This window comes from Neopsephotus bourkii, unplaced genomic scaffold (assembly GCF_033783945.1).
Source record: "Neopsephotus bourkii isolate Nb327-2 ecotype Australia unplaced genomic scaffold, CSIRO-AGI_Nbou_v1 NB_1637, whole genome shotgun sequence".
In the NCBI taxonomy this organism is placed as follows: Eukaryota; Metazoa; Chordata; class Aves; order Psittaciformes; family Psittacidae; genus Neopsephotus; species Neopsephotus bourkii.
Genome location: NW_026902112.1, coordinates 9,194,040 through 9,212,731, shown reverse-complemented (window position 1 = coordinate 9,212,731; position 18,692 = coordinate 9,194,040). Strand labels below are relative to the sequence as shown.

Sequence of the window (18,692 nt, the reverse complement as noted above, 5' to 3'; positions counted from 1 at the left end):
CATGTTGCTTAATTACAAAACTACTTAATTTGATTGGGGAGGGGGCCCTCTTCAATGATGTGCTTCTTTCTACTTCCAAATCTTGTAAGCTTCATTTTTCTCTGTATTTCTGAAAACTAGTCATGATGTACCAAATTTGGCACCAAAAGGAAGTGGAATTGGGATGTGGCAGTAGATACGGGAGTGTTAGAAGGCATACAATGGAGAAGGGAAATGCTTAATATTGATGATAGTTGACCAGGATAATGGTGGTAATGCAGCTAGGATGCAGTGTGTGCAGAAAATGAAATGTTAATATACAAATGCCTGGAGCCTGGGCAGAAAGCTGAAGTACGGGGATCATGGAATAATCAAATCTGTGGATCACCAAAAACCCTAGAATAATGTTAATGACTAGGAAGTGGCTTTCAAATGAGAACGTTCTGGTTATGGAAAGATGAAAGTAAAGATGGAAGTATAAGTGTAGTGATGAACTGCAAAGGATGAAGCAGGCGAATGGCCAAAATCATTGGTGGGAGCCACTTTTGATGGTAAATCATGGTAAAAAATGATGATAGACAATAATCTGGCAGAGTAGAAGTGAGTGCGTGTTGTACATCCCCTAGATCTGATTTGGAGGTGGGTAATAGAAACCTTTGTGATGTTGCAAGTATCACTATTTGTGGGAGTATTTTTATGTTGCTTTTCAGCTGATAATGCTGTAAATAACTTGGTTACTTGTCAGATCCACAGCAGAAGGTTCTTTCCACTTGATGACACACAAACTTTGTGAATTCGTCATGCCAGGCCAGAGGGATGTGGTGACTATGGGGGCTACCTGAGGAAGTCAGTCACCTTCAGAATAATATGTGAAGTAAGCAGAGGTCCTGTAAGTGTTGGGAAATGATGAGAAATCCGTGTCTTGGAAGTCAGGATGTGCAGGAATTCAGAAAAATGAAAACTCCTGAAGGTTGAGCTGAGTTACGAAGATACAAAGACAGGCTGAGAAAGTTGGGGCTGTTCAGCCTGGAGAAGAGAAGGCTGCGTGGAGACCTCATAGAAGCCTTCCAGTATCTGAAGGGGGGCTATAAGGATGCTGAGGAGGGACTCTTCATTAGGGACTGTAGTGATAGGACAAGGGGTAATGGGTTAAAACTTAAACAGGGGAAGTTTAGATTGGATATAAGGAGGAAATTCTTTACTGTGAGGGTGGTGAGGCAACGAAATGGGTTGCCCAAGGAAGATGTGAATGCTCCATCCCTGGTGATGTTCAAGGCCAGGTTGGATAAGCCCTTGGGTGACACAGTTTAGTGTGAGGTGTCCCTGCCCATGGCAGGCGGTTGGAACGGGATGATGTTAAGGTCCTTTCCAGCCCTATTCTATGATTAGACTCAGCAAAGTATTTCAGCTTGCCTTCCGGGATGTGAATGGGAAAGGTCAGATGCAGATGGGCTGCTTGCAGTGAGCTCCGAGTTACAGGTAGAAGCTTTTGTTTGAAAACTAAGATGTTTTGCCTCATTTTCCAGTACAGGTGTTGACACTGCAAAGGCAAGATGGATGACTTGTAAGAATAATACCAAAATGTGGTGTTTGCATTGAAAGCAAAACTGAAGGAGTTGGTGGACTTAAATTGGGGAAGCGGAAAAAGCCTTTATCACAGAAATGTGATGTTTTAGATCATAAAAATTAGAAGTATTTAGCAGCAAACATCTTGCACATATTGACAGAGATAGTGTTGGAGGATCACAGACTTTAATGGCAATGCTAAAGAAAGGGAGGGGAAAAAACCCCAAATTGAACCTTTGTAATGTGACATCAGAAGGGTGTATGCCTCAGAATGCATTTGGAAGGTCTGAAACAAGCATCCCAAAGTAAAATAAATGAGAAAACACAAGATTTTTTTAAATAGAATAACTAACAACCCCCGCAGTCGTATCCCCAGTGTCAAACCGAAGTGTCTGGATCCTGATGAAATACCTGTTATGTGAGGAAATTGGTGCTGAAAGTCAGATTAGTAGGATGGTAAAAATAAATGAGGAGTTTGAGGCCCCCAACACAAGAGGGACCTGGAGCTGTTGGAGTGAGTCCAGAGGAGGCCATGGAGATGCTGCGAGGGCTGGAGCAGCTCTGCTCTGGAGCCAGGCTGAGAGAGCTGGGCTGGGGCAGCTGGAGAAAAGAAGGCTCCTGAAGGGGAGACCTTAGAGCAGCTCCAGTGCCTAAAGGGGCTGCAGGAAACCTGGAGAGGGGCTTGGGACAAGGTTGTGAATGCTCCATCCCTGTCAGTGTTCAAGGCCAGGTTGGACGAGGCCTTGGGTGAGATGGTTTAGGGCGAGGTGCCCCTGCCCATGGCAGGGGGTTGGAACTGGATGATCTTAAGGTCCTTTCCAACCCTAACTCTTCTATGATTCTATGATGTAGGGACAGGCCAAGGGGAATGGCTTGAACCTGCCAGAGGGGAGACTGAGATGAGCTCTTAGGCAGAAGCTCTTCCCTGTGAGGGTGCTGAGGCGCTGGCACAGGGTGCCCAGAGAAGCTGTCACTGCCCCATCCCTGGCAGTGCTCAAGGCCAGGTTGGACACAGGGGCTTGGAGCACCCTGCTCTAGTGGAAGGGGTCCCTGCCCGTGGCAGGGGTTGGAACTGGATGAGCTTTAAGATCCTCTCAACCTAAACCATTCCATGATTCTGTCATGAGTGGGAAACTGGCCATGGGGAGAGTTGAAGGATAAAATGGGAAATGATGCTACTGAGGTTGGGAAAGGTTCATTATTTCATTAATGATCTTCACATAAACGTTAGGAATAAGTACCTGAAATGTCACCATGGGGCACATGAGGCCTTGTCCACACAGGGAGGACCTGAGCATCATACAGAATAAAGCAGGATAATAGGTGGTAGGTTAAAAAAATTATCTATTAAAGCTCATGTAACTGGTAGTTAGTAGTGAACTGGGAGATGGGCATGTGCCTGACTGGTCACTGACAGCCAGAAGCTGCCGTGAATAAGGCAGTGGTACAACAGGTAAATGCAGTTTAGGGCTTAGACTTCATTTCCAATTCAGAGATGAAACTATCAGTGTGATTATGCTGGACCTTCATGGGACCTCATGTAGAGTAGCAGTTGCTCTTGCTCAGGAAAGGTGAGCTTTAAAAGGAACTGGAAGGACGACAATGAAGCCTTGTTTATGAGAAGACACTGGTAGAAGTAGTATAGACTAGAATGAAGAATTAAGTGAGAATTTGTTTAAGATCTTAAAATGCAGTAAGGAATATTTAATCTTAAGGTCAGTGAGTAAATAAAGATGGGAGGATGTTTCTGAGCATGAGAGCTTCACAGTCCTGGAACAGCTTTCCAGGAGGGAAAACAAGGGTGGAAAAGTAGTGACTGATGTGCTAATGAAGAGATGTGCATTATTTCTGGTGCTAGCAGAGGACTGAATGGGATAAACCCAGGAAACCACACCTCTCGAGTTTTATATACGGAATGGGAAGCCTCCTATGTTATTTCACACGTGAAGGTTTTGCTGCAAGTTGTTACTGTTCTAGAGGGTGGAAACACTGAGTACTGATGCTGCAGGAATTCTGGGTACTCAAATTGGTACCTTATGTGCTTCTCTGTAAGTTTTTAGTGGAATTTCCTAGACTGAAACAACCACAAGCAGCTATTTTGCTTCTGCTTCACATTGTCTAATCTATGGCTGATACTTGAGTTCAAGAACACAGTACAGTGGACTATTTGCTCTATTTCCTTCCTGTTTATAGGAAGCTGTAGGATACAGTTTAATTCTAATACATATAATTTTCCAGAGAGCTGCCACATGTAGGAACAGCTCCTGTGCTGTATTCCCCTTTGACAGGCTGTGCACTATGGTCATTAAAGCAAAATATATATAGCTGAAATGCAGGCATTGTAGTTGCTTTAGATGCATGCAACTCATCCAGATGTGATTGCAGAGGTGGTTTAAGTGGCAGGAACTCCATTCTTATAGGTGTTCGCTCAAATAAATGTGGTTAGGTTGAATGGCTTTGGTGTGTGGTTTGAAACTGAGTTTCTTCCCTGCAACGGAGATCTGGTTCTCACTTTGCCAATGCCCACTGGGTCTCTAAAATTCCCACCTATTCCTGTACTTGTAGTGCAACTGATCTTAAGGTTTTGTTCAGTAATCAGGACTTGGTGAGCTACCATAGGGAGAAGACAGAATTCGTGGACTCCTGAGAGCAGTGAGGTTTTTTGAGTCATGTTTTCCCCCCAGTTTTTACATTGTTTAACAAAAGTTACTGGTCTAAATGTGCTGATCTTCATTGTTCAAACAGCCTGTAAATGTGTTTAACTGCCAATTTGGTATAACTGATAGCTAATTTGTACTTGCTTTATTTTCAGTGCTTGCACCTCCTCCACCGTTGCCACCTCCAGTACAGGGATATGCCTTTAAACCCCCTCCTCGACCAGATTTTGGCACTTCTGGGAGAACAATCAAACTGCAGGCCAACTTCTTTGAAATGGACATTCCTAAAATAGATATCTACCATTATGAATTGGATATAAAGCCAGAAAAATGCCCTAGAAGAGTTAACAGGTAATAACTCTGCTTTGCTTTTCCTCAGTTTTCCTTTGAAATGCTGGAGAGTGTGTTGTCTTCATTGATGGCTTGCAGGATGTGTCTGTCTTCAAGTTGTTGTTTGTGCTGGTAGCTTCCAACTTGGCATATCCATCAACAGGCTTCAAGTCTTTCTGTACCAATTCAGGATTTGAGTGTTAATCGTCCCTTATTTTGATTGAACTTGTCAGCATCTTAAGATGCTGCTGATCAAAGCCACTGTGACAGATGGATAAAGTGTACTAACTCTAGTGGAGCAAGGTCAGTATAAGCCAACTTGATAAATACGATTCTTCGTATTGCTTGGTTAAATATTGAGTGCAGTTGGCTGACAAGTCCTTCAGCAGGGAGCTGGTGTTACCAGCTTGTTTTCCTAACTTCCCCTGTTGACAAGGGGAGGCAAAACCCTCAGTCAGAAATAATCCTTCCTTAGTGGATTCTATATAAGGAAAAGATATGCTTCTCAAAACAGATAGCAAGGTGAAAACATGGATCGTTTGGTGAAGGAAACAAGCAATTAGGTGTTGTATTTTGCATATGTGCCCTATTAGTCAGTATGGTAACCTCATTGACTTGAAAGAGTGGTGTTGCCAGAAGTGAAACTTGAAAACAAGACTTGGCAGTAACTAGAAACCGCAAGTGTCATCATCTTAGCTACCTACGTCTTGACTGTGGAGGATCGGAATGATGTGTTTCTGTATTCAAGAGCAAAACCTTTCCTTGTTAGAAAAAGAGCACATGGGTGGGATATGCAGTCAGGAGCATGAGCAAAGTGTGGAGCCACTCGAATGCCAACGTTTTCTTAACGTGAATTAAGAAACTGGAGTACATCATCGGTTGCCATACTAAAGAATCAGTAATGCTACATTTCCATAAAGCAGCACTGCTGCTCTTTGCTGTCCTTTTTTGATCTATTATAAGTTTAATTTTTAAGCTAGTTGAGAAGTGAATTCAATTTTAAAAGCAAACACTTGAAAGCGTATTAAGCTGAGCTCTCTCATTTCCCAAGGGCATCCCTGCTTAATTATACGGAGCTACTGTTGCTGCATTGGGGCACTGAAAAGTGTTTGCAGCAGTCAGTTTTTTCATAGTGGGAGCCATGAGAGCTTTGCTTTCATTAACTGATATCCCTGCCACCAGCTCCAGCCCTGGCAATTGGTGCTATCTGGTGCAGATGGCCAATGTTATGTAGCTTCTCTGGGAGCTGAGTGCTGCACTGCTCCTGGGTGTTGGAGCTCAGTGTGGTCACCCCCATGATGGTCCAGCATGTGGGTACTTGCTCACCAACAGCAGAGAGCTTAATTATTAAATCACAAAGCATTTTTTCTCACTGAAGAGGCAGATTATATTCAGTAGCAAGTTCTTTCTCAGCTGACAGCTTCTGACCTGCTCTGCTTTGTCAGGTTAATCACTCCCTCTGTTGTGGTAACAGGAGCAAGTATAAATCTACATATATTAAATGCCTTTTGCAGTAGACAGAGATGTCATAAATGCATTTGTCAGTGGTATGGTGCATATTTCTCAGTGCAGTGTGGGAAGAATACAAATTGGATTCACTTAATGAAGTGTATGTTTTATTTCTTTTAAGTGCTTATGCCTGTGTGTCCTGTAGATGTATGTGTACTCACCTGCGCCTGTGTTTGTGAGCTGTGATCTTTCAGTCCTACATGGATACCTGTATTTTTATGTGTACTCATACGTATGTATATAGGATTATGCAGGATGCACATGCAATGCATTTCTAAATTCTATTTATTCATCTGGCTTATGTTTTTCTAGTATTTTTGGTTATATAATTCAGATGTATATTTATAGTAAATAGTTCTTGTCGTTACTTTATATGTTGTAGCCTCTAGAAATGATAGAGGGAGATTTTATGTTCATTTACACTGCTCTCTCATCTGTCCCAGCTTTGTCCTTCAGTTTTATTCTATAACTTACTACAGCTTGGACTATGGCCCTGCAGACCTGCTGCAGGGTTGTGTACATGGAAGCTCCTCACTGATGAGACAGGAGCTGGAGCAGGACTGGAAAACACGGCTGAGACAACATGGTGTTATGCCAGATTAATACAGTCTGGCGACAGTTCTTGTCTTGCAGAGAGGCCACATCTATTTGCATAGTTAGATAGAGTGGGCAGTGTCAGTTTGGTTCTGCCCTGTGGATGCCCTTGGTTTAATTCAGGAGGACAGTGAGGACTCATCCAAGGTTCAAGATGAACTCTGCAGTCGCTGGCCCCAGGTTCTTGCTGTGTTTGCATGATCTCAGTAGAATAGTAAGTCCCAAAGGGCTGAAGTTAGTGAATTGGTAAAGCCATCTTCACAGAGAGAAAATAACTTAGTTTTTATTATGCTTTCTCCACCCACAGGTGAGAAAACCATCATTGCTGAATGTGGTTTAAAGCTTGAAAAGCTTAAGCAGAAGTGTTAATTTTTATATGAAGTAGTTCACAATCGGAAGAACTTGCTCAGTGAGAGAATGGGTTTTCCATTGCTCAATCCTTAACTCAAGCTCGAAAAATACCTCCTTCCTCCCACCCTCCAGTTTAGATACTTGTTCCGTCAGACTTTGCAGACCTGAGGCAGGTATTACTGGGTCAGGTTTTACTCGTACTTCTCTGGAGGTCAGACAGGTTTCTTTCAGCGGTCACATCTTGTGTTAAAGCCTTGGGACACAGCAGAGAAATTGTCAAAACAGTCTTCCTTCTTTTCTTGACTGAATTCAGCGTTTCATCTCGGAGTTTTGCTGTAATGTCTGACTGGGTGCTGGGTTAATGACCTTTCCGACTCAGGGCATATGAAATAGTCACCTGCAGCATCTCTGAGCTGCTGTTTGACAGCAGCACTGAGCTAACAGTGGTTTCCTTTCTGTGTCACTTTAACCACTTAATGCCCTTTTGCCCCAAGCTGTGCGTTAAGGATCTTGTAGGCAGCATTTTGCAGACTGCTGATGGCTTTCAGATTTTACAGCCTGAAGGATGTCTCTCTGGGACATTGTGACCAAGAACCTTTGGCATCAAAGGGTGTTGTTTCACCAACAGCCCTCTCATCAGCCGGTGAACTGCTTTGCATGACCAGTGTGTAAACACTGTGGTTTCACAATGACTTTGTGAGTGGTTACCTCATTCATACAAGCACACAACCTAATTCCACTACGCTTAAATGAATGCGTATTTTTAATATGCACAGGTCCCAGTGACTGCACATAGCCAGTTTTGTTGGATGGAGCCCGGTTTTGCTGCTTACATGAAAACACTGCATTTAAAAGTGAGCTTTCTCAGCGCAACACAAAAAGTTTGCGTATCACTCATCATAGAATTATCATCCTTACACTTAAGGCTGTAAGCTTGGATTTGAAAGCTTCTCCAGCTGCTGAGCTTTTGGTCCATGATCCTCTGCAGAAAGGGCTGTAAGATGGGGAGCAGGAGCCCCAGGAGAATACCAAGCACCTCATTTTGAGTTTGAGAGAGCACAAGCTTTCGCTTTACCACTTTCAGTAGATCACAAAAAAGAGGAAGGAAAGTTTCAATCTGAAACAGCTAAAAATAGTTGCTTTAAGAAAACAGTTTAGTCTGTGAAAAGGTTGCTTTGATTCAGATCAGTCAAACAAATCTTGCCTTAATACCCCGCAGTGGACAGCCCTTTCATTTACCTAATGCGTCTATTAATAAATATTAGTGTTAGTGTTCATCTGCTGCTTAACGTTAGAAGTCAAAAGCTGAATTAACGTTTTCTTTTTGTATTTTCAGAGAAATAGTGGAGCATATGGTTCAGCACTTTAAAACCCAGATTTTTGGGGATCGCAAACCAGTGTTTGATGGAAGAAAAAACCTTTATACTGCTATGCCGCTTCCCATTGGGAGAGATAAAGTAAGTTTTAAATAGAAAAGTTTCCAATTGGAGATTTTAAGGTAATATTTGCAGAGCCTTTCTAACAACTGATAAAAACTGATTTTCTGTGTCTGGAATAGACCTATCCTGCTGCTGCTGCTTTGCTCAAGAGTGTGGTTTGCCAGGACAGGAAGCGTGAGCTTGCTGCAGTCAAAGGCAGTCATTCCCCCTTCCATATCCTTCTTTCCTGCCTCTCTTTCTTCTCACTTGCATGGTTTCTCCTGGTTTGGTGAGCTGGATCAACTGCCCAAGGCAGCGGACAGGCTCCGTACTGGCACTGCAGAGAAAGTGAAAGCACGGTTGGGTTTGGGAGAGAGGAGCAGAAGCTGTTGTGTCAGCTCCTTAATCTCATCAAAGCCCACTGTAAGCTGATTCTTGCTCTCCACTAGCTCGGAGAAACTCCTCCATCCCATCATTGCCTCTATGGAACCTCTTCCCTAATCCTTTACGATGTGAAAGCCGCATTAATTTAAACTGCACAAGTCGAGACCTGCTAGCTTAGCCCTGAGGCAGTTGAAGAGGGCTCGTGTGTTCTGTTTCCCAGCTCTGTAGGTGGGGCAGTGGCCTCTCTGGTCACTCTGGTTGTAGCAGCGAAGTGTACCCCTATCTGTGCCCATTGACTGGTGAAGTAGAAGAGGCTGTGTTGGAACGTGCTGACACACAAACCCTATAAAATAATTAAGCCTGCACATCTGTGGTCTAATATCAGATTAGGTTTTCTGTGGCCTTGTTTATTTACATGAACGCTTGAGGATAGTCCTCCTTGTTACATGTTTGTAGCACAGTAATTCCCGTTTTTGGGAATGGATCCATATGGTTCCATAGAATGTGACTGCCACGTAGGTAGCAAAAACTAAAGAGAGAAAGGTAAATAGCAGTGTGGAAACTTGCTTATGTGATTAAAACTGTGAAAAGAGCTTAGGTCGCCCAAAATACAGTAGCAGTGTGCTATAAAGTAGCTCTTGCTATCTTTTGCTGTCTCATGTTGTATCCCTGTGCAGTGCTTGACATAGTTCTACCTGTATCAAGGTCTTGATCTCGTATGTGTAAATTTAATTTTCCCCAAATATATTTAAGTAAATGTCGTGCAGTAAAGGTCAGTCTCTATTCCAGTCTTCGTTATTTTTCATTAACCAGTAAGGTGACATCTGGGAAAACTCTAAAGGAATCATTAAAAGTATTAGAGATTATTCCCCCCCCACACTTCCACATACTGTATTCCAGTTCCTACAGATCTGCCACGTAAAATTGCGAAGTGTTTGTCAAAGGTGTAATGATACTTGATGTCTCCTAAGGGTTTACGTGAGTTCTCTGGATGCACACAATAACCTTATAACTGTAATACTTTCCAAGTTGTGGTTGACTACCCATATATTTTACAAGAGGTTGGAAGCTCTGCATTAAATCAGTGAAGGCAAATAGAAGAATGGTTTATGGAGGATAAACAAACTGAGATCAAAATAATCCTTTGATCTGATGAAAGTGTGACCCTACTCTGATTAGGAACTGCATAAGATACCTTCTTCTCCTGTTTCTTCTGTGCCTGAATGTTGCTGATCAAACGGGACTTGATTCTTGAATGCTTTGGATTTTAAAGCCCAGATCTACTAAATCATACATGGTCAAAAGGAAGTCGAATGACAGTGTGTCAGCATGAAATCCTTTTGATGCCCAGTACCTTTGTGTCTGTGCAAATGAATGGTGCGAGGTAGCTTGTACCTGGGAAGAGGCTGACTTGAATGATTCTGTTCACTGTTTTCGGTGGGACAGAATTATCCAGCCAAAGAGATGATCATTTAGAATAGTTATAGAATCATAGAATAGTAAGGGTTGGAAAGGACCTTAAGATCATCCAGTTCCAACCCACTGCCATGGGCAGGGACACCTCACACTAAACCATCTCACTCAGCGTCTGTCCAACCTGGCCTTGAACACTGCCAGGGATGGAGCATTCACAGCTTCCCTGGGCAACCCATTCCAGTGCCTCACCACCCTCACAGTGAAGAACTTCTTCCTTATCTCCAACTTGAACTTTCCCCTGTTTGAGTTTTAACCCGTTACCTCTTGTCCTGTCACTACAGTCCCTAATGAAGAGTCCCTCCCCAGCATCCCTATAGGCCCCCTTCAGATACTGGAAGCTGCTCTGAGGTCTCCACGCAGCCTTCTCTTCTCCAGGCTGAACAGTCCCAACTTTCTCAGCCTGTCTCCATACAGGAGGTGCTCCAGTCCCCTGATCATTCTTGTGGCCTCCTCTGGACTTGTTCCAACAGTTCCATGTCCTTTTTATGTTGATGACACCAGAACTGCACGCAGTACTCCAGGTGAGGTCTCACGAGAGCAGAGTAAAGGGGCAGGATCACCTCCTTCGACCTGCTGGTCACGCTCCTTTTGATGCAGCCCAGGATGCATATATTGAGGTATAATGGAGGTAGATCTTCAGCTGGTTTAAATAGGATGTGGGGAAATGTAGCTTAATGAGGGAATTTTTTAAATGGTGCTTAAATTGGTTTAAGCATGATTTAAACCAGTATAAAGCTTGTAGGCATTAGGACTTTCCTCTGGCACAATTAGATTAAGTTTTGTTGATGGGGTTTTCTGGCTGTTCCGTACATAACAAATGTAGCAAGTTTGCCTCACATCTGATTATATTTAGGTTCCTATTGAAAAGATTCGTGAAGCTACAGTGATTAATAGATGATCCTTAATGTCAGTGGACGAAGACCTTGATTTACTTACAGTGTACATGGTTAGTGGAAGAACTGATGCTAAACAGAATGCTGACACCAGATTGCCAACATGTTTCCCTCCTGTTGCTCTTTAACTTAATTAATGGACTTTGTCCTCATCTCTTGTCAGTAGTGGCAGTTCTGGGGTTAGTTTGGTTCTTTTGTCCTTGCTTACAACCCTGCTTCTTTTACAACTTCTATTACATATTCTTTGCCTGGCCTTCATGGTTATCATCTCTGTTTTCATTCCTTCCGTATCATACCTTATTTTCAGTCTTTAATTCCTTCATTTCTTTAGACCTTCAGAAACAAATCTGGAATATGTAAATAGTAACAGAATATTTTCTTAGTTTTTAAGCAGTATTTTCATTCTAGGAACTGGAATAGAAATCCTCCAGTCTTGGGTCTTTTATTTCCTCCAGGGACCTGGATACAGCACCACAAGTAGTCCTGTTCTACATCTTTTTTCATGCCATTGCAATGAAGGAGTTCTGTAAATTGAAACCAGGAGGGGGGGAAATAAATCCTTTTTTTTTTTTTTTTTATATTAAGGGTACCAAAGCTGTTAATAATCAGAGCAGTTTTGCATTAACAGTATCAGGAGTAGCAGAAAATATGAAACTTGATTTGGAGGAGGAGAGCAGTTCAGAAGAAAATGCAGTTCAGGTGTGACAGATGTCTTCCATCTGCTCTAAATAAGATGCAAGTTGAAGATCTTTTGATGGTGTGGTTGGAAATGAATGCTTCACAGAAGGCTTCCAACCTTTGCCAGCTGAAAACCTGTACCTTTATTTGCACAGCTTTCCTGCAGAGTCAACCTTCTGGGCCAGATTGAGACCAGTGACCCCACAATTAGAGCCTCCAGTTCCCATTGCCTTCCCACAGCCATACAGCTCCTTCCTCTGCTCAAGTCTCCTGGTGAATGGTGTTTGTACAGGAGGAGGGATGTGACTGTAATACTAATTTTGTGTGCCCACTCTAAACTGTGAACTCGTCTTTTTGCATACAGGAACGCTTGTTATTTGTGTTTCATCTTTCCTTCCTGTTGTTTGACTGGGGAAGCTGTCACCGAACACCAGCTGATTGCATATATTAGCTTGCTGTTACCCATGTATTATATTTGCTAGCCCACTAATTACAGTTTGTCTGTTAAGTGGATGCCTTCTATATGTAAATTGTGAGCTCCCTAGGACAGGAAAATACACTGGTTTTATTTATATCCAGCACAAAGGATACTGTGATCTTGTTATTACTTGTAGTCACTCCCAGCACTGCTCATCGCTTCAGACAAGCCTTAATTTTAGTCAGTTTAAGAGCTTGGTGGTGCTCAAGCTTTCTTTGTTTTAATAAAGAGGAGAAATGAGCATTACAACTAATTACAAGTCAGTGGCTGAAGTATTTTACCAACATGTAGTTTGCCAGTGGTTTTTAGACACAAAATTCTAAGTAGGGCTTGACATGTCAAAGGAGTGCCGCTGTTTGCTGCGTGATAGCATCACTGCATCGCTGCTACTTTGGGGCCATCGTTTATTCTTCCTTTGGTACTTCAAAATGAGAGGGTTTGGAGTTGATGGGTTTTGTGGGGGGTTTGTTTTGTTTGGGGCGTGGTATTTGGCATTTTTCTCTTTGAAAGGTGCTGTTGAATTGTGTTTTCTCCTGTTTGAACCATGTCTACAGTGATAGTATTTAAAGCCCTCTGGTGCTCTGGAGAGTGAATACCAGAAATACATGAATCCTGGCAGGAAGTGACAGGCCATCTTTTACTTCAGACGTACAGGAGCTGACTTGAGCGGTGATGCATTGCAGTGTGTTAGGTATCTGAAATCAATGTGTTAGGATCTTCACAGAGACCTCCCAGTTGATATACAAGCACTTCCAAATTATAATGTTGACTCAAAGGAGAAGGTAGATGCCAGCTGGGAAGCATGCCAACTCTCTGAAATACACCTTTGGAAAGATCTGGCTGTAAAAAGAGGCTGTACCTGATGTATGTTGTTTCTTCATCATTGCTTTTTGTCTATTCCTTATAGCACTGTTTAGAGGAATCCATCGTCTCTTCCCTTTCCCCCTTTAAATGGAAAGAATCATCTTGGTTTGTTGTTTGGCATTGTTGCAGGTGGAGCTGGAGGTCACGCTGCCAGGAGAAGGAAAGGACAGAATATTTAAGGTGGCCATAAAGTGGATGTCCTGTGTGAGTTTGCAGGCGTTACATGATGCTCTTTCTGGTCGGCTGCCGGGTGTCCCATTTGAAACCATCCAGGCACTGGATGTAGTCATGAGGCACTTGCCTTCCATGAGGTGAGGAGAAGACCTTGATTTTGCTTAGGTGGTGGGTTTGTTATTTGAATTGCTTTAGTGGCTTTTTGGGTAGGATTTGCTTTCATAGCTCAACCAAAACAATAGCTGTCTAGCAGATGGCATGCTCAGGCAAGAGGCAGTGCAGTGATTTTCTGCTCATTCAGTGGAAGTAGCAACCTCCAGCCTTGGACACAAAGCACTTTCCCCACTGGTGTTCAGTCTGTGTGCTCTCAGGTGAGGGGTGCCCTGCCATCTCACTCATACCCACTTCTTTGTACACCTCAGAGAGGGAAGCCTTCCCTGAGCAGAAAGTGGTTGGAGATTGGTGGATGTGTGAGGGTGGCCTTAAAACTTGTTACCCTGTTCTGTGTGTCCTTGGGCAGATGTTACTGCAGGTTTTGTATAAAGGACACTGTGCTATAGGGGAACATTAATGTCACTCACTATAGCTCTTTCTATAGAAAGGAAAATAACTGTTTTTTTTTTCTTTCCAAGCAAGTGGAATCTGCAGCATTTGCAGCCAAACCCAAGAGATACTGGGTTTAATTCAGCTGCCATGAAACAAGTTGCTGAAGACCGCTGTTCAGACTGCATTCAGTTGGAAAGTGAAGAACAAAATAGGGCTGAACTTTCCCATTTTGAAGGGCTAAACAGGGAAAATGAGTTAGATTTATGTAAAGATCCTTAAATAGCCTTATAGTACATTGACTTTATCTGCACATTAGGGATTAAACTAATCAATTTAGTCAAGTTTTGTAACACAGAAAACAGCCCAGATTTGTTAGTCACACATCTGTGTTCAGAGAACGCTATTAGCTCTGGGTTTGATTAGTTTAATGTTTAGTGTGCAGTGCTGAATTTTCCATGGAGAAAGATGCATCCAAAATATCTGTTAAATCAGTTGTTTTCCATAGATTTCGAAGGAAGCAGTGCATAAGTAAGGGGAGAGTGTTGCTTCAATAGCAGAGATGTTTAATTATTTTCTCACTAAAGCGTAACTGATTCTTGTAAGTACCAAATAAAAGCGTAGCTGAATTTTTAGTAAGAGTACGAAAGATGTTTCTACTGCTCTTTGTTTGAATTAGTAGGCATAATAAGGAGTATACTGAAAATAGGTTTAAACAATTATGAGTAGTAGTCATTTTCTTACTGTAACTTACCTGGATTTTAAGAAGTGTCCTGACAGGAATCTCAGATTGTTGGTAATCTGAAACAGTGACATTTCTGTGCTTTTGTGCATAGGAATTAGTATTAGTTATGGATTTATTACCTTTTTCTTGCTTTAGTTTTATGATCTGAATTTCTTCCCTCTGTTGCAGATATACTCCTGTGGGGCGATCTTTTTTTACAGCATCAGAAGGGTGCTCCAATCCATTGGGTGGTGGCAGAGAAGTTTGGTTTGGCTTCCATCAGTCAGTCAGACCTTCATTATGGAAAATGATGTTAAATATTGATGGTAGGTTCTACAGAAACCTTTTCTTCTTCCTTCTTTCTCCTTCATTGGAAAGGCAAAAATTGAGTTCCATTTCTTTGATTTCTTCAAAGTTTCCTCAGTATTGCTGTAATACAACATTAATGTTTTTGTCTACAGTGTCTGCAACTGCATTTTACAAAGCACAGCCAGTTATTGAGTTTGTGTGTGAAGTTTTGGACTTCAAAAGTATTGAAGAACAACAAAAACCTCTGACAGATTCCCAAAGGGTAAAGTTTACCAAAGAAATAAAAGGTAATAATTAAAGTACATAAAACTGCTTTGTTCTATCTGGTGTTACCACTACAAGTTCCAAATGCAGTCTGTAGAGGTCATCTTACTGGGAGACAGATTATCATAACATATGCACTTTTTGAGCAAAACTAAGAGGCAGGAATTGTTCTGTTACTTACATGTGCTTTGGGACTTTCAGGAGTCTACCAATCAATGTTATGTTTCAGTCTACGTGTCCTTTTTTCCTACTACATTAGTTAATCTCTGTAGTTTGCCACTTTGTGGATGTAAGGCAAGTCGGTTCAGATAAGGATGTGGCTTCAGGTTTGATGCATCACTAGTGCAAAAAGTAAGCATATTTATTTATTTAGTGAACCATCCATGTTTAGGGCTTAGGTATGCACATAAGTAAATTATCACATATTCAAGAATCTGTGTTTTAATGCAACCATTAAGATGATGTTTTACTCTAAATGATAGGCTGAACTAAACTTTCTAGCAGACAGATGATTATTTTAACGAGATTAGATACTGGCTTGCTTGTGACTTTTGTAAGCTTTCCCTCATTCAAGTGTAGGTTCTCTTGACATACCTTCATTTATTACATTTTTGTGCCTCATCACCACTTGATGAAGTGTCATGTCAAAGTTAATGGCGTGTGTTAGCATCGGAGAACAGCTCAGTGCAGAGATAATAGTGAGATCCTTCCACTATGGAGAACAGCATCCTGTATTATGTCAATCTCCTTAAAAACATCTGATCTTCCCAAATTAATACTGTAAGGCCAGGTTGGACAGAACCTTGGGTGACATGGTGTAGTGTGAGGTGTCCCTGCCCATGGCAGGGGGTTGGAACTGGATGATCTTAAGGTCCTTTCCAACCCTAACTATTCTATGATTCTGTATTTACTGTAGTGCTTTACTCTTCATGAAGTACCTCTATCTCTAAACAGAACAACAACAAAATCCATATTTTTTCACTTTTGAAATCACTTGGAAGTGCTAATCCCAGTTCCGTGATAAAGACATTCCAGTTCCTGAGCTGATGATATCAAAACGTTTATAAAGACCTGGATTTTATGTGAGCTTTGGTTTGTTTGTTTTTTTAAATTACCTGATCTTAGATTTTTCCAGTTATTGATGCCAAGATTTTCATATTCTAAATGAAACTGTAATTTAGCAGTGTGGTTTTGCACACCGAGGTATTTCATACATATGCTCTCCTGGAAGTAAATTATGCTAATAGTAACGTTAATTCTAAAAGTAAGTTACTCTAATACGTAATGACTGAATCAAAGAGTAGGAGGAAAGAATCTTTCTGCTTTTGTTCACTGAAGGTTTCTTCTGAGAAATCAAAGTCTTTCCTTCATGGTGTGCTTGATAGAAAGGACATTAAAAAAGAAAACCAAGCTCTAACTCTATCCTGCAGCTTCCTTGTGGCCATAAAATGTCCTCAAAACCATGTTTGCCCAATTAGAAATTAGCAAGAAAACTATAAATAGATCCTGAGTTTGTACAGGTTATAAATGTTTTCCAGAGTAATCAGGCACTGAATTGCCAGCTGCTGTTTTTTCCATGAGGATTTCCATTCTTCAGGTGGAAGTAGCAATTTCCAATGTGCAGCACAGCTCAGTGTAAGCTGAGGTCACAGTTTATCCTTTAATGAAATGCTGGGCTACAGAATTTGGAGGTATTAATAAAAACATGAAGTTATTGAAGGTTTCAGACCACGCAGCTGCTTACTCACACTCCCCTTCTCCCCCCCTTGCTCCCGAAGGGATGGGGAGAACTGGAAGAATGCTACTCCCATGGGTTAGGATAAGAACAGTCCAGTAACTAAAGTATAACACAAACCGCTGCTGCTGCCACCAATGATAATAATGATAAGGGAAATAACAAGGGAAGAGAATACAACCGCTCACCACCTGCTGACCTATACCCACCCTGACCAGAGCAGTGATCGCTCCCTTCTGGGTAACTCCCCTCAGTTTATATACTGGGCATGATGTGCTGTTGTTTGGAATACCCCTTTGGTCAGTTTGGGTCAGGTGTCCTGTCTCTGCTTCCTCCCGGCTTCCCCTCCTCCCTGGCAGAGCATGAGGCTCACAAAGTCCTTGGTCAGAGTAAACATTACTGAGCAGCAACTAAAACCATCGGTGTTATCAGCGCTGTTCCCAGGCTGAAAGTCAAAACACAGCACCGCACCAGCTACTAAGAAGGAGAAAAATGACTGCTACTGCTGAACCCAGGACATAGCCCTAACAAATTACACTAAGAGATTAATGCGTTCTTTGGCAAGTTATCAGTGCCTGTGGCAGATAGGCTAAATTCAGCAGCAGCCTGAGTTTATATACATGTGCAGATGTATAAGGAATTCCAATCTACAGTCCCCTCTTTCCTATTCCCACACATGGCAACTTCCTGTCTCTAATCCAGTCCACATACATCTGTTTCTGCCCGAGCATGAAAGTAATATAAATGAAAGCACTGCATTCAAGTTTGTACTTGTGGGTAGTGGTAAATTGGAAACACTTCTTCATGGGGAGCTGTGTTGTGCTGGTTTGGGGTGCATAATTTATTCCTCTGGAAGTTATTTGCCTTCAGGTGAGCTTGGCTTTTGTGCCAGTGGGATGTGCAGCAGATGTTTGTCTTCATGAAGAGTAAAGCCCCATGGCCTCATTCCCTTGGGCTCCTAGAGGCTCTATAGGTATTTCCACCCCTTCTGACTCATTAGTTCTGGGCCGGTTGCAGTAGTTGGAGGTCTCGCAGGCACCGTGTGTTTAGACATAAAGTATAAACAAGCTCTATGCTTCAAGGAGGTTGCGTGCCCTTTTTGTCCTTTCACCATCCTGGACTTCCTTAGAGGTGCAGAGTTGGGATTAACAGAGTGCACTTTGCTTCGTCTGTGAGCTCTTGGAGCCTTGGAGTTTTGTCCTGTTTGTCTCTAAACCTCTTTGTTGAACTTCAGCTGAAGCTCAGGGGCTTTGAATGTTAAAGCTATAAATTAGGTTTTTGAGCTCTGTCTGGGATACCCTTTGGTGCCCAGTGTACTAAATAGTGGACAGCTTTACTGCAGAGTTTAGGTGGTCTTGTGTCGCAGTTCAGGGGGACTAACGCCTTGGGTTTGAAGAGATGTTGATACCTGTTTTCCAATGTCTAGGTCTGAAGGTGGAGATAACGCACTGTGGACAGATGAAAAGAAAGTACAGAGTGTGCAATGTCACCAGACGTCCAGCAAGTCACCAAACGTAAAGTATTTTGCTGCTTTGTAAGCATAGGGTCAATCTCAGGCCAGAAGAGTATCTGGCCTGGGGAAAAGTAGAGTGGTATCTGGAAAAACAGAGAAGTATCTGTTCCTTACTGACACAGGAAAAGTTGTGTTGAGAAATGATGCTTTCTTTGGTCAATATATTTACAATACACCTCAGAGTACTTACTCAGTGTTGCTGCTGGTTTTGTTCTAGTTTTATTCTAGAACAAATGCTTTGGTGTTTGAGCCA

General features: G+C 42.2%; 1 protein-coding gene across 4 annotated transcripts in view; it reads left to right on the top strand.

The window, feature by feature from the left end:
* Nucleotides 1-18,692, top strand: part of AGO2 (argonaute RISC catalytic component 2) — a 54,643-nt gene that overhangs the window by 18,406 nt on the left and 17,545 nt on the right. For 2 of the 4 annotated variants that reach the window (XM_061374159.1, XM_061374161.1), the window contains exons 2-7: nucleotides 4,358-4,553; nucleotides 8,323-8,443; nucleotides 13,304-13,488; nucleotides 14,808-14,944; nucleotides 15,080-15,214; nucleotides 18,353-18,440. In XM_061374159.1, the coding sequence (XP_061230143.1) occupies nucleotides 4,358-4,553; nucleotides 8,323-8,443; nucleotides 13,304-13,488; nucleotides 14,808-14,944; nucleotides 15,080-15,214; nucleotides 18,353-18,440 (862 nt within the window). Of the gene's footprint in view, nucleotides 1-4,357; nucleotides 4,554-8,322; nucleotides 8,444-10,891; nucleotides 11,857-13,303; nucleotides 13,489-14,807; nucleotides 14,945-15,079; nucleotides 15,215-18,352; nucleotides 18,441-18,692 lie in introns of those variants that run through there. The other 2 variants (XM_061374160.1, XM_061374162.1) reach the window with 2 other exon arrangements.